This window comes from Pieris rapae, chromosome 6, assembly GCF_905147795.1.
Source record: "Pieris rapae chromosome 6, ilPieRapa1.1, whole genome shotgun sequence".
In the NCBI taxonomy this organism is placed as follows: Eukaryota; Metazoa; Arthropoda; class Insecta; order Lepidoptera; family Pieridae; genus Pieris; species Pieris rapae.
The window spans coordinates 1,687,312-1,703,112 of NC_059514.1; the positions used below are offsets into that span (position 1 = coordinate 1,687,312).

At 32.7% G+C, this 15,801-nt stretch overlaps 1 protein-coding gene across 4 annotated transcripts in view; it reads left to right on the forward strand.

The window, feature by feature from the left end:
• The first annotated feature begins 280 nt into the window (after positions 1-280).
• LOC110997279 (U8-agatoxin-Ao1a) overlaps positions 281-15,801 on the forward strand; it is a 33,116-nt gene continuing 17,595 nt past the window's right edge. For 2 of the 4 annotated variants that reach the window (XM_022265349.2, XM_022265359.2), the window contains exon 1: positions 287-416. In XM_022265349.2, the coding sequence (XP_022121041.2) occupies positions 348-416 (69 nt within the window). In that variant the 5' untranslated portion in view covers positions 287-347. Of the gene's footprint in view, positions 443-15,801 lie in introns of all 4 variants that reach the window. The other 2 variants (XM_022265367.2, XM_045628605.1) reach the window with 2 other exon arrangements.

Sequence of the window (15,801 nt, forward strand, 5' to 3'; positions counted from 1 at the left end):
GATCCATGAGTAAATTTTATTCTATACGTTACATAAATTCGAAATATTAAAAATCTTTTATAATTGTAAAATAGTTAAATATTGTTTAGTTTCTGATGACACGTATTTTTAATTATTAATAAAGGTACTGGTATTCGTACTTTATGGATAAACCTTTTTCATTATCTAATGTATTCCCCTAGTAAATGCTGAAACTAACAACTCTGTATAATTCCAACAACCGCCTGTCGCTGGGGTTGCCAGCGCACGTATAAGGGCAAACGTGCCCTCGGCCGCGTCCATTCGCGCTAGGAACCGCCACCCGAACAGTCGGGGTGGCGACCACTACGATCTACGATCGCGCTCGTATGTATATTTGGTGTTCTAAAATTGTTCCAAGTTTGAAATTATTATTTCTCTGTGTTTGTGCCAGTCTGGTGAGTTATTAAGTTGAATTTGGAACGTGAGTGGAAATGCTATCAATAGCTAATTTATTTCGTTTTTTTCTATCTATAAACTCTTTTTATCAATGTATTACATATTTTATTATTTACAATGCTCGCTTCACGTATAATTTTTCAAATTTTACCAACAGTGAGGATAATGTTAATGATAAATCTCAAATTATGAATTAATTATTACTATTAACATATTTTTTTATATGTTCCCAAGATTTTTATAAATATTTGTTTTTTTTTAATTATCTAGTTATCAGTAAGTAAAATTATAAAAAAATGGCGTTATTTTTAAATCTAGATTTAAATGTTTCTTTGCGGTAAACGGTTGTCACCGGATCTTAGTTTAGGTAAAACAATTGATACAGGCTTCGATTGCTTTTTGTTATAATATCTCAAGAGAAGTATGGGCTTGGTAGCTTAAGCTGGCAACTCTAAGTCCCGTGACTTTGAGATCTTTTTTCTATGTGTGCAATTAAAACTTCCTACCTCGGAGTGTAGTAAGTTTAAGAAGAGTTTAGTCTCGGAAGTATCGTAAATCTTAATCGACGACATACGTCAGGCACAAATGGCCTGGTTCACCATTAATTTTATTCTCTTCGTTTACAAAAAAAAACAATGCAATCAAGTGTCACGGGATTATGTTTAAGTTTAGGGTTTTCTGGCAATGTATATTTCTAAGGCGGCGGTATCACTTAACATCAGGTAAGCCTCCTGCCCGTTTGTCTCTTACACAAACAAAAGTTTTACCTAAAAGCTTAATAACTACTGACTAAAAACAATTAATTACACAAAAGCAATATTTTTAAGTTCTCGTATAAATGTTATCCATTCCTTATATTTATATACACTATCGACATATTTATATACACTATCGACATATTTATATGTTCACAGAGTGAATTTACAGTAGCAATATTCTATATTATGTGTTAAATATTATATATAAACTTTATTATATTTTATTTAATGTTTCTCGACATTACCGTATTGGCATAGTCTGTTAGTATAATGTATGTATTTCATATTTATATTGTAATAAATAGATAAACCTTACAATATTTATTATTGTTAGGTTTAAAGAAATTTAATTTTATTAAAAAACAAAACATAATTGTCACATATATGAGAAACTTTTATTTGCGTATTGGCTGTTATAATATACAAATGAATCGGCATATATAATGACATTCCTTTTAATAATATATTTTGGTTATTACATTTTAAGGTTAGTTATTATATTAGAATTGTATATAAAATAGTTGTTAATTTAATGGACATTTAAATAAAATAAATATCGTATTAAATTTCTACCTCTATTAATTAATCTAAACAGCCAAATTCAAGAAATTTATAGTAATAAATCTAGATTTTATCTTAATTTATTCCATTTCACCCTAGAAATTAATATCGCTAGCCCAAATATCTAGCTTGTTCAAGCAGTTAGCAACGAGTTTCATGACTTATTTACGTCCTTATAGTAACCCGGAGTCTAGAATAGAACCTTATTTAACTATAACGTGATTTAGTGTTTAATTCAAGTTTAATAAAAGTAAAATAAACTTTAGTCGTAATTAAGTCCCAAGCTAAATGTTAAAGGACATGTGGATAATTGAAAATTCTATTGCATATTCTATTAAATGAATTGAAAATTGTATGAATTCTATCTAGTCTTAAATAACAAACTTAAATAGATTTAAGGGTTTTGTAATTGAGGGAACCCTGACACAGGTATTGAGTTACTGAAAAAGGTTCTCAAATCTTACTCAGAATGCATTGCTGTCAAATAAATCAACAAATTTTTTATAGCTGTTAAACGTGGTAATAAAATTAAATTAATAATTCTATTAGTTATACCTTGGTTGGTAAACCGAATAATATTGTTTTTTTTTTGTTTTAAATGCTATAGTATTTATTAATAAGGGTAAATTAAATCAAAATCCAAAATTTACATATATTGAATAAAATAGAACACAAAATGTTAGAATATAGTTCTTAATTCCAAAAAATACTTGTCAATATTTGAAGGTTTATATGCTACGACTATGCTTGCAACATCGTAATTGCTACGCTCGTCGAATTTTCGTAGCACGTGCTACGAAATAAATTGCATACAAACTAACTTTGTCATCTTAGCAATTCAAATGAGAGTTTTGAATAGAAAATAGGTAAATATCTACCGAAATAGTATTAGTTAAGCCTGCAATTTTCAACCTAGAGTACATATGAGAACCCCTCAATCGATGTTTCTTTTTATGTGCATCATTACATGTTTCCTACATATATGTAAAAAATACAGATCGGTACAACCTTTTTATGTCTGGGCCTCAGATTTTTGTAACTGTTTCAGAATCATTTGGTTATCTTGCAGGCAAGTAGGAACGTCGTTTTTTTTGGTTTTTAAGCAAGCCGGTTTCACGATGTTTTCCTTCACCATTCGAGCGAATGTTAAATGCGCATATACAAAGAGTCATTTGCTGCATAGCCGCGGATCGAACCTATGACCACACGAATAAGAGTCACACGCTTAAGCCATTAGGCCAACACTGCTAACATATACCTATAATGTATGTCAGGATTAAAATCATTTGCTTTAAATTAATATGTCTAAAGCTTTGTAAAATTTAGACTCAAAATTTAAAGACGTATAAATTTACTATAATTATTAACAGCTTATGTGTTTACCAGCAAATTAAAGCTCCAACAAAGTTAGGTTGTATACTCGTGAACTACTCGCAACTGCTGTTTAATAGGCCTGTACTTGTGTATGCGAAAAAGTTATGCATGACATACTTTTACTTATTGATCATTTTCCTTATCAGGCCAATCTGAGTGGCGGTTATCGTATCGCTTGGTTCTTAACATTTTGCCAATATTTTAGGTTTTTATGTATGATGTTGGAATTAATAATAATTCAATAATTAATGACAGAAATATATTTTTCACATTAAGAGCATATGCGCCCCTTTATTGTGAGCCAATATTTAGAATCTTTAAAAAAATAAATGATATTGCAGAAAAAATTCTAACTTTCTTTTTCTATTTACGCAGTTAAACCGGTAATGCAATTCATTGTAGGATGTCTTAACACTCGGCTTGACAAGGAGAGCAAATGAAGCAAGCATGCAAAACGACGAGACAGTTTCATATTACTAAATTCGATAACATAAAAAAATGTTATAAAAAAAATAATTTTACATAATTGATTCATACTTGGATATAAATGAATTTTGATTCTGTAAAAATGTAGTAATTTAACTGTTTTAGTCATAAAATAAAAAAACAGTTATGTGTGTTTTTCAAATTTACCCTTTCACTGGAACACTGTTTACAGATGTAACTAGATTACTCTTATTAAATAACAACACAGTAACAATGTTTTGTTAATTTAGTACCTGTTTGCACCTGGTAGAATTATGCGTTGTGAGTTTCCTAAGCAACGGCACCCATATTTCTATTGTTATATGTACTTAGTCTGGCCATAAATACTGATACAACTAAAAATAAACAAAATATTACATTTGAATTTGGAATGTGTCATTTTTATATGATTGTCCATTAAGTTTTCTCATTTTGGCGCCAATACTTTATATATTTTGCGATATTAAAATGCAGTGGGGTGATGAAGAGAACCAAATCACTGTGATTGGATTACACAAAGTAGGTATGGAGCCAAATGCAATTTTTAAAACTCTCCATACGCTTGGTATTAGAAAAATATTTGTGTACCGGGCTATTAATAGGTACAATGAGACCTCCTCTGTTTGTGAGTGAATAATATCTGGCCGTCCACGTAGTGTTTGTACGAAAAAGATGGTCAAAGCAGTAAGGGAAAGAATTCGAAGAAATCCTGTCCGAAAGCAAAAGATTTTATATCGGGAGATGAAGATAGCACCTAAAACCATGTCGCGTATTTTAAAAGGTGACTTAGACTTGTAGCCTATAAGAGACTAACTGATAATTTCTCAACTGATAATTTAAAAAAGATTAGGGTGATAAAATCTAAAAAAATTCTTAAGCGGTACGCATAGATAGGTCACAAAAAAGCTTTGTTTACGGATGAGATTTTTTTTTACAATCAAGCAACATTTTAACAAACAAAATCACCGTATTTATTCTCAAAGCTCTAAGGAAGCTTCCCAATTAGTAGACAGAGTGCAACGTGGGCACTATCCGACTTTAGTGATGGTTTCGTGGGGTATTAGCTATAAAGGAGAGACTGAGGCATACTTTTGTGAAAAAGGTAGCAAAACTTCGGCACAAGTGTATCAAGATACCATCCTTGAGAAGGTAGTGAAGCCCCTTAATAACACCATTTTCAATAACAAAGAATGGTCCTACCAGAAAGACTCGGCACCGGGTCATAAAGCTCGGTCTACGCAGTCTTGGTTGGAAATGAACGTTTCGGACTTCATCAGCGCTGTAGACTTGCCGTCGTCTAGTCCCGATCTTAATCCGCCAGATTATGATTTATGGTCAGTTTTAGAGAGTATGGCTTGCTCTAAACGGTATAATAATTTGGAGGCCCTAAGACAATCCGTACGATTGGCAGTGAAGATTTTTCCCATGGAAAGAGTGCGTGCTTCTATCGATAACTGGCCTCAACGTTTTAAGGACTGTATCGCACCCAATGGAGACCACTTCAAATAAGCTTTTTATATTATAAATTGTTTTTTATTTATGTATTAAACTAACACATTGTAAAAGTAATAAATGTTATTTGCAACAGAAAAAAAAATGTTTTTCTTTGTTTCAGTATTTATGGCAAGACTAGGTATGTGTGGTATTGCCAAAATGTATCGTATTATATATATGTATTTTATATGTTACTTAAGGCCTAGTTTAAAATTAAATGAGTGATTTGGCTACAAAGTACTATACTATATTTTATATATGATCAGTATTTTGTCACACTGGGCCTTAATTCAGGGGTTGGAAACTATTCCGTTATATTAAGTTTAATTTTTTTTTTATATACATTAGGATGCAAACTGGCAAGAGGCTCATCTGCTGTTAAGTAATACGGCCGCCCATGGAAACCCTCAATTCCAGAGGGCTCGCGAGTGCGTTGCCAACCTTTTAACAAATAACTACTAAGTATGACGTGTATTTCCGCTACATTTAGTCGCTTCAGTCTTTTTATCGGACTTAATAATAACGAAGGAGGTTTTGATCTGTCTAATCGCCTTTTGTATCCTCAACTTATTATGAAAAGCAAAATGCAAAGCTAAGAACTTTATTAAGTACTATCGAAAATACATTCACTTTAGCGACTTGACATATTTACAGCAGCGTGGCTGACCCACCGCGCCGTATTTGGGTCATATGTACTCGTTATATACTAACATATAGTTGACAAACACACCACCGATGTGTGCCAAATGATATTTGAAAACATTATGTGGATATAAGCCAAATTTGTTTTGTGTGCAATTCAATTACCAAAAGCTTTTGATATCATTTGTTTAATATTTGTATGATCTCTTCGTGTATATCATGTTTGCCTATAAGTGCTTGTCAAATAAAATATAGTATCTTATGTTTATTTTACCGATGTAAATGGTGATGATGATATCCTAAGTGTTGGCAAGCTTTTATCAATAAAAGAAAAAAATCATCACAAGAATATTTTATATAGATTTTTGTTATTTCATAAAAATGTCAAACAAATCAAATAAACGGTGACATTAAATCATTTATATAGATTTAAAAAGTTAGCTCCCTCTTCAGTTTTTTATGTAATGAATGTTTAGGGTTTACTTCATAGTTTTTAAACTCGCTGTTAACGTTTTTCTGTTTTATTTTATTAAGTAAGGCCCAGCGCGCCGCGCTTTTCTGACTGTGACTGTTTCCTCACTTATAACTAGTCTGTGGATATGTATAGAGAATGCACGCATGACGTGACAACTGGGTGACATTTATGTATGCCCACGCGCGAACAAGCCCATGACGAAACTGACATCGCGCCGTTCAGTTTTCATAGCAGAGCGCGCATGAGTGGCAAAATTGTCACTTGAAGCCTGTGACTAAAAAGGGGGTCCACCCAGTTTTCTTTTTTCTTCTGAGTCTGATGAGTTCACAAACAACCGTCTCTTCGAAATCCATACACTGTTTAATGTTTAAAGAAATTTATTTTTTCAGTACAAAAAAATATATTTTATTAACATGAGAAACTTAATATTAATATGTATATATTCGAGCGAGATACACGTCGCCATTAGCCGTCCAAATTTTGGTCAACTGTGTTCACTCTAGCATGCATCTTTACTGCCTTTTCGAATTTGTCAAACACACCAATATTGCAAATTTTAGATTAAATAATTGCACACCCTCATACCTAATAGACAACTAGAATATAACAAAATTAAAAAAAGTTTTGCCGCTGTCACCTTTCGCAGTTCATTATTCAAATAAACAGCAAGTAGTTTTTAAACGTCTCCTTCATACATCATCTATGGGACATGGGAAAAGAAATATTTGTTTACAAGGGTTGAGGGAGAGGTACAAACGACTCTTCACATGTTACTTAAAAACTAGTTATGATACTCTAATTCACTTTCCTAAAAATTTAAATATCGTTTAGTGTACCCAGCCTCAGCAACTTAGAAAAGTAGATTACATCCCCAGGGGTTGAAAGGGAAAGTTTGGAGTGTAAAAGTGCTTTGGGAGCATCTGGTTCGCACCGACTGTTAATTTATTTCGACAGGTCTAACAGACCTGTTATACGATATAGGTCTATCAAATTGCTTGAAATTCACGATCATTTTTGTTATGATGTTTTGTTTATTGCATCCATTATGCAATAAACAAAATGATATGGATATGATAAAGTGTTAAATTGCTCGTTCAGCTGCATATTTAGCATCGATTAAGCTTAAAAACTTATAGAATTAGCATACGAAAATAATTTAAAGGTTCTAAATAGTATGTACAAAAAAAGACCGTCAAATAGATGGACATGGATTTCACCAAACGGACTCTATAAAAATGAAATCGATTTTATTCTCACAAATAGGGCTAACATGTTCAGCGACTGTACAATTCTTAAGAATCTAAACTTCAATACTAACCACCGTATGGTCAGAGCTAATCTAAAAATAAAATTAGATAAGACTAGACCTTTTAAAGCTAGGACAAGCGAATCAAAACACCTTATCGGTAATATCAGCGAAATAAAAGAACATTTAATCCAACTAAACTTGGAAGAATTATCAGTACAAGAAAAATACAACAATGTTTTAGAAGCCATAACTTACAGTTCAAACAGAGTGCCTCCAAATAGAAACAAGTGGCATTCGGTATCAGACGAGACGTCCTTACTCCTTAAGCAAAGGCAGGAATTAATTAAATTGGAGAATAAAACGAAATCGATCAGAGTAGAAATAACGAAGCTTAGTAAACAAATTAAATTATCACTTAGGCAAGACATACAAAAACTAAGATTAGACACACTTGAACGGTACATAAACAAAACTGGTGGCATCAAGAAAGCTGTCAAAGAACTAAAAACTAATATTAACTGGATCCCAAATATAAATAACAAAAGAGGATATAAAATAACCAAACGCCCGGATATTGTCTCAACGGCGACAGATTTCTACAAACAACTATACTCTACCCAAACAAGCAGAAAGAAAGAAACGACGCTAGAAGATGGAGAAGAGGTACCTGATATATTGCCAAGGGAGGTAGAAAGGGCTATCGAGACTCTGAAAAAGGGACAAATCACCGGGTCCAGATTACGTCACCAACGAGCTTTTGATAAGTCTAAAGGAAGTATTGGTACCTACTTTCACCGTTCTCTTTAATGAGATAGTTAGAACGGAATCAATACCGGAACAATGGGCAAACTCGACGATAACACTTATACACAAAAAAGGAGACAAGAGTGACATCAACAACTACAGGCCCATAAGTTCTATAACGAATATATACAAAGTCTTCGCTAAAATAATTCTACATAGACTTGGTAAAATCTTAGATGACAACCAACCTATAGAGCAGGCAGGTTTCCGGAGTGGATATTCGACAATAGACCATATCTTCGTAGTAAGGCAAATCTTAGAAAAAAGCAAAGAATATAATCTCCCAATCTACCTATGCTTTGTTGATTATTCTAAGGCGTTTGACTCTCTGGAACATGAAAAAATATGGCAAGCCTTGCAAAGTCAGGGGATAAACAATAAATATATAAAAATAATCAGGAATATATATAAAAATGGAAAAACTAGAATAAAAATGGATAAATTAGGAGGGATTATAAATATTGAACGGGGAGTGCGACAGGGAGACCCTCTATCACCTAAACTGTTTTCGGCTGTTCTGGAGGAAATTTTCAAAAAACTAAGTTGGGATAAGTACGGACTAATGATAAACGGCGAAAGATTGAACCACTTAAGGTTTGCAGACGACCTAATTCTATTTGCCTCAACACGCGATGAACTGGAGAAGATGGTCTCAGACCTTGACACAGAAAGTAGGTTTGTCGGTCTGAAAATGAATACCGAGAAAACCAAAGTAATGACGAATTCCAGAAAGGAAAAAGTACTGTTAAATAACAATATTATAGAATACGTAGATGAGTACTTGTACCTCGGGCAGACAATATCTATGACCGATTCAACAACAAAAGAAATCGACACAAGAATAGCAAAAGCATGGAAGAGCTTTTGGGCGCTTAAAGAAGTCATGAAAAATAAGAAAACAAGCATGGTAATTAAAAGAAAGGTCTTTAATACTTGTGTACTACCTGTACTAACATATGGATCACAAACTTGGGCGCCTACTAAAGCGCAGTATACAAAGCTACAGGTGTGTCAAAGAGCGATGGAACGATGTATGATAGGGAAAACAAGAAGAGACAAAATAAAGAATACAGTATTAAGGAAAATAACTAAGGTAACAGATGTTACAACAACGATCAAGAAGCTAAAGTGGAAATGGGTGGGACACATCGCAAGAGGTACAGAAAAGTGGAGCAAAAAACTGCTTAACTGGTGCCCAAGGTACAGCAAGCGCAAAAGAGGGAGACAACTGAGAAGGTGGATTGACCACATTAAAGAAACGGCAGGTGGTACATGGCAGAGAGTGGCACAGTGTAGAGAGGAATGGCGGGATTTGGAGGAGGCCTTTGCCAAAAAAGGGCACACAGATGCACCTGAATTAGATTAAAATGAAAATTTGTTTAAATGTATAAAATATGTAATGTAGATTATCTGAATAAAGGCTATTATTATTATTATTATAAGCTGATTTTGATTACGTCATCTACATGTGTCAAAAGATCTGGGCGATGCCAAAAGGAGTAACAGAGTACATATTTTGCCAATTTTATAAGATGTTAATTTTAGTGAGATGCATAGTGAATGATGAGGACTTATTTCAAGGAGACTGTTTTTTTTAAATTTAGTAATATAAATAAATTAATTAGGTAATAGAAATTACAGTTAACTAGTTTAATCCAAAATATGATTTTTTTTTCAAATTTTCATCGTTCAAATTCCGAAAAGTAGTGGTAATATGTCGAACAAAAATTTTGGGGGCCAGATGTCGTAATTGATCCAACAGCAATTGGTTTCACGACTCCGTTCTTTTTGGTGAGGGCAATGAAATATGCTCCGAAAGAATGGGAACAATTTCATTTATTGACATTACCTTATTTAAGTTGATTAATTTAGTGATCAAATTAACTAATTGCTCGCCTGCATCGCCCACAGAATGCGATGTTATGTCTTTCAAATATTGGGGTGAGATTCCATCCAAACTTGCAGCCTGGTTGTTATATGCGTCAATTACGAAATTACATTTTTTTAAATATTGCTAAAACTAAACCACTTTATAAACTTTAATATATTTTATTAAATTTTTCCATATCTGTATTTGTTTAAACCAATTAAATACACAATAACTCATAATTGTAAAATCTATTTAAATTGCAAGCTAATTCTCAACTTAAAGGGCAATGAACAAAGTCAGAACGTAATTACAAATGTAGTATTGTCATTAAATACCCTAAGATATTTTATGAACAATGACGTAATAAAGTGGCCCAAGGTTCTACGTCATATGTAAAATCATTCAAGCTTAATAACCTATCAGATTACATATTCGTTGAAGCAGTTAATTGAGATATCTGTTAAATTAGAATTGAGTTTGCAGAGCTCTCAACCGCATCTCGTCTTGATGAAGTTAGGATGCTCTCAAACCTCGATTTTAGATCTTCAATAATATTGGAAAACAATACTTTATTTACTATACACAACTGTATTAACCTACATAGTAATATTAAAAATAAAAAAAATTATAAATAGAAAATTATAACACATTCAAAAAGTTTGCTCCCAGTAGTCAATGCCTCTCGGTATGTGTGTTCGTATTTTTTTATAAATAATTTTAATAAGAATAATATGTGTGCTCCATAGAATCGTGTTCGCAAAATCGAAGCGGTATTTTTCTTATATATTATTGGAGTAATAGTTAATTCTGTTTGGAAGAGAAGGTTTGTTTATGATTTATCTACCGGCCGGAGTAGGAAAATAATTTTTTACCCTTATAAATTTTACTCGAACGCTCAAGATTGTTATCATAACTTCGGACCAGGGCCACTCGCACTCTTCAATTTGTTTACAGTTTCTTCGTGATTGTATATTTTGTGGCCAGAACGAGTCAGGTGATTATAGATTGTGTTGCCAATAGGAATATTTTTTTTTTACACAATTAATAATAAATCGACTACGTGTCTGCGTGGTGTTCCCAAGAGGAAGTGCGAGCTCCTATTTCACCATGCCTCCTGCTGATAGATGAAAAATCTTTGTTTTTAATTTATTTTATTATTATTAAATACTTAAGATGTCATGTGGTACATGGTGTATTGGTTGGAGCTTCTCACAAAACAAAAAAAATTGCCGATTAAAAGGAGTGGCGGATAGTTCTACGTTCTACGCCCATGATTTGAGAACTGGCAGTAAATGTAAAACTAGAAGCATTTCATGTACATCTCTGTTGACGTTCATAATTCATTCATTATATTTGAATATACGACACAAGATATAATAGTAAGTAATAATATAAAATGTTGCATTTATTTATATAAAACCCACGCTCACGGGCCACCAAGGCATTCCAGAATTGTCTATTTTTCTATCTCTAGCCATCTTTCTCGCCGTCATCGCAATTAAAAAAGCCGGCCTTTCGATCTTGTGCCTCGCCATTTCACTAGTGAAATGGCCGTGGCCACAGATAATAACCATCCATTAAATAAAACAATGAAACGTCCCCTAAAAGCCTATTTGAACTGAGTGCGCGACGCCAATACACACATTTAATGATAATCACGCTAACAAATTGTCAAAGGAGAAATAATCTTTACCCAAAATCTGACTTAAACATTAATTAGAACCTCAAAATCAAACAGTGGTAAGGAAGCGAAATCACAAAGTTTAATTAAATTCAGTATGTAATATGCTAATAAGGCATTTACATACTTTGTTGAACTTGCGACGGTTAATATTGTTGTTATAAAATTTTGATTTCGATTTATTTCTGACCCTCTTTTGGTTACGCAAATTTAAAAAAGATTAAGTCAATTTTTTGGCTTTGTTCGGAGAAGCTTGTTCTTTCTTTCATTCCCCTTACAAGTAAACATTAATTTTGCGTGAATTTAATAAGTATACCAAGGGCCTATTATCTATGTCAACTGAAATGAAAAACTTTGCGAAACAGCTGCCCGTCGAGGTATTTCTGAATCAATTTGACTTAGAGTCCTTCAAGAAAAGAGTATTTCTAATATTGTGTGTCACCAACGACGCCGGGGCGATATTATACCAAGTGAGCCTCCTTTCCGATTTGCCACCGTTCTGTTTAAGATAAAATGATCTATCATTATCTTATAATTGATCAGTATATATTTTATACTATGAGTACAAAAATTAGTTACTTAAATAATTAAAACGGCAAAATACTACTAATATATTCAAGACATAACGTTAATTGCTAAATTGAAACGTACCTCGCAATATTATATAACTCCTTATTTTGAGTGAAGTGACTTATAATTTTAAAACATAAGTGAACGTCAAGTCGCAAAATGAAGAATTGGCTTCACATTTATACAGCTAAAATATTCTTATTGAATCCAAGTGCTGACTCTAAAAACGGTCTGGATAAAATAGGTTGTCGTAAACTTCCTTGAAAGAAAACTGAACTCTATACCGGTTTCATAAAGGCGAAGATAAATGTTCATTATATGTACCCAAAACAATAAGGAACACCGAATTGTTTTTTCCTTAAAAATAAGAACTGTTAATAAGTAAACAGCTGTTTTCAATTTGAGTTTTTGAGACGTCTTAATAATCATTGTATTAAAAAAAAGTGTGTGTATGTACACGCGTTAGAAGTTATATTTTTTTGGCAAATGAAAACAATAACTAAAATGCAGTAGTGCAAAAGAGACAGAGTGGTGTTTAAGGAATGGGTGCGGTAAGGACAGAAAATGAGGACAGATAGAACCTTAGGTAATTGGATGGCATGAACACACTTATTTAATCAATTATATCAATAGAATAATATAATAATGATAATTATATTTAAAGAACGCTCGGCTTCTACCAAACTAACATTGTTGAACAATTCCCAACTATTAAGTGTAATTAGCTAGAGGCACTTAGCAGAAAGTCGCCCACTTCGGATAAAAGCTGCCGTTATAGACTTCATAATTTTCCTCAAAGCACCATAAATATCTACTTTTCAGGTTACTACTCTCCATCTCTTTTACGGGAATATTTTAGCACAATTGTTATTACCCGAACCGTATTGAGGTAATATTTTATACTAATAAATTTTTACATCTCTGATACTCTGGTTTTATTGAAAAAATATCACAATTAAATTTATTACTGTAATCATATAAATGAACACATACTATATAGTAATATAGCAAATGTATACATAGAATGCCGAAATTTGAGAAAGACGCCAGGTTTTAATTTTGAAATGCGACAAGGTGTAATCTTTATGGCAGATCCGAGTGTCTCTTTTAATTGATTGTTACAGCATCCTTATGGAAATATTATTTATAAGCATTGAAAACTGTAGAACTGAATGCCACAAGCATATAAGTCCGTATGTTTGTCCGGAAGTAAGATGTGATATACGTGTTTCTTATTGGAAAGCAGAAAGCTACTCGAGCCGAGAGAGGCAGAATACGAAATTCCACCCGTATCACCCGGACTGAGCGTTTTTATTATGTCCAACTGCCCATTGAAGTATTTCCGAACCAATTCGATTAATTCATAAAAGGCCGGCAACGCACTCGCGATCTCTTTGGCATTAAGAGTGAGAATGAAAACATCAGCTGAGCTTTCTCCCTCCTGTAACATAAAAAAACGAAAATAATTACCTAATTAGTTAAATATCACACATAAAAAATAATACCCATTGGGCACGTAAATATTAAGAAAAGATTAATCGCTATAAGATGCACCACAAAGCTTTGGCTCCACGTACAATACCGCAAAGCATTAAAACTCAGAGCTTTGGAATTGCCACGTAGAAAATGTGTCATACATGTCGCTTTGTAGTCACGAATGGATTACACTTGTCATTGCTGGATATTGCTATAACCTATTATAGACGGTTTATATAATAGTAGTATTATATTACATACTATATATATATATCTTTAGTGTTTGCATATATTTCAATGTGCTTTCCCCTTTTTATGGAACCAGCTGCCCTGCGTGGACACTCTCAATGTCATAGGGCTCTCGAGTCCGTTGCCAGCCTTTAAGAATTGGTACGCTCTTTTCTCTCAGTCGAATTGGTTCCGAAATACTTCAGTGGACGCTGGTTCCTCATGATGAGCAAAAACTTCCTTAAAAAACGCTCAGTTGTAGAACAATGAAGATCGTGATTTTTTTCTAACATAACCAAAAGCAAAGCTTTCAATTACAAGTCTATATTAAGTTAGTTAACGTATAATATTAAACTCATATACTCTAACACACTATGAAAATCTCTTAAAATCGATAAAGCTATGATGATAAAAGCGATAACTCGGTTCATTATCTATCAAATTAAAAGAGAATTGGTATCAAATCCCTCCACATGTGCACGGTTCGTATGATATTGATCCTTTGAAATTACTCTACTTAATGCTCGTTAATGCTTGAAAACGTGAGCATCAATTTGTATGTCAGATTATCTTTACTAAATAGTTTAAAATTTAATGTTCTTTTACTTAGATATGTGAGTGTTTTATGGCCATTTGTTGATCTAAAGTTAAACGAGGCATTCTCAACTTTGTTGTGCCCGTCTGTTTTTTTTTTGAAAGGAATCTCGCTGTTAGCCTCAGCACGGGATGTTTTGACGAACTTAGCTTGGCCTAAAATGTACCCGTCTGGCTGTACCACCAATTATTTCTTTTATTAATACAGAATGGACCGAGAGGAAACCAGTAACCGGTTGGCTTTATTTGATACGACGGAATTTACTCACAAAATTTACGATTTGTAACGGAACTAACGACACCAATCTTTCCATCTTCTACTCAATATCCATTCGGTAGAAGGTGAAAGCGGGTGAAGGAGGATAGATGATACTTATGAATTCGCTCTGTGGAGCCACATTTTCATTTCCTCCAAAGGAGGGCATTGTTCAATTCCGCTTTTAATGTAAAAAAATCATATAAACTTCACTGTTACCATGTAAAGGCGAAAGTGTATTTATATAGAGGAAAGTAATAGTGGTGTGTACACTGTACATGTTACAATGTTCTAAATAAAAGAAATTCACATTTAAAGTAAAACAATTAACTTCTATAATGCTTAGGCAAGATAAACTACTACTATTAATATTTAATTATTAAAAGAGTGTGCTTTAACTGCAATATTAAAACTAGAATTTTTGTATTTGTTCCTAAAAGTTTAAATATTTTAGATAGTTAAATTAAGAGTTTATGTACTCTTAGTTGAATTTTATCATATTATTTTTGAAAGGTAATAAGTTTATTTGTATGTAATTTGATTGTCTTACATACCATTTAATTGAGTATGAAAGTGGTACAAATGTTTTTTACCACTCACTCCTTAATCCTTTAAAATGCGCAACCAATTTTAATGTGGTTCTTTTACCTTTTATAACAGTTACACAGGGTAATTGAAAGAAAAGGTATTTGTAATAGGTACACATTATTTATTATTATATTAAACAAGCGAAGTTAAAAATTTAAAACAAAAATTTCGCGAACGTCTTGTGTATTCTCTTTAAATAAATATAAAATATAAATAAAGAAAATATTAAAATAATTACAATAATTACAATAGCTAATAAGCTACATATATAAACTATTTTTATTACATTTATCAAATGA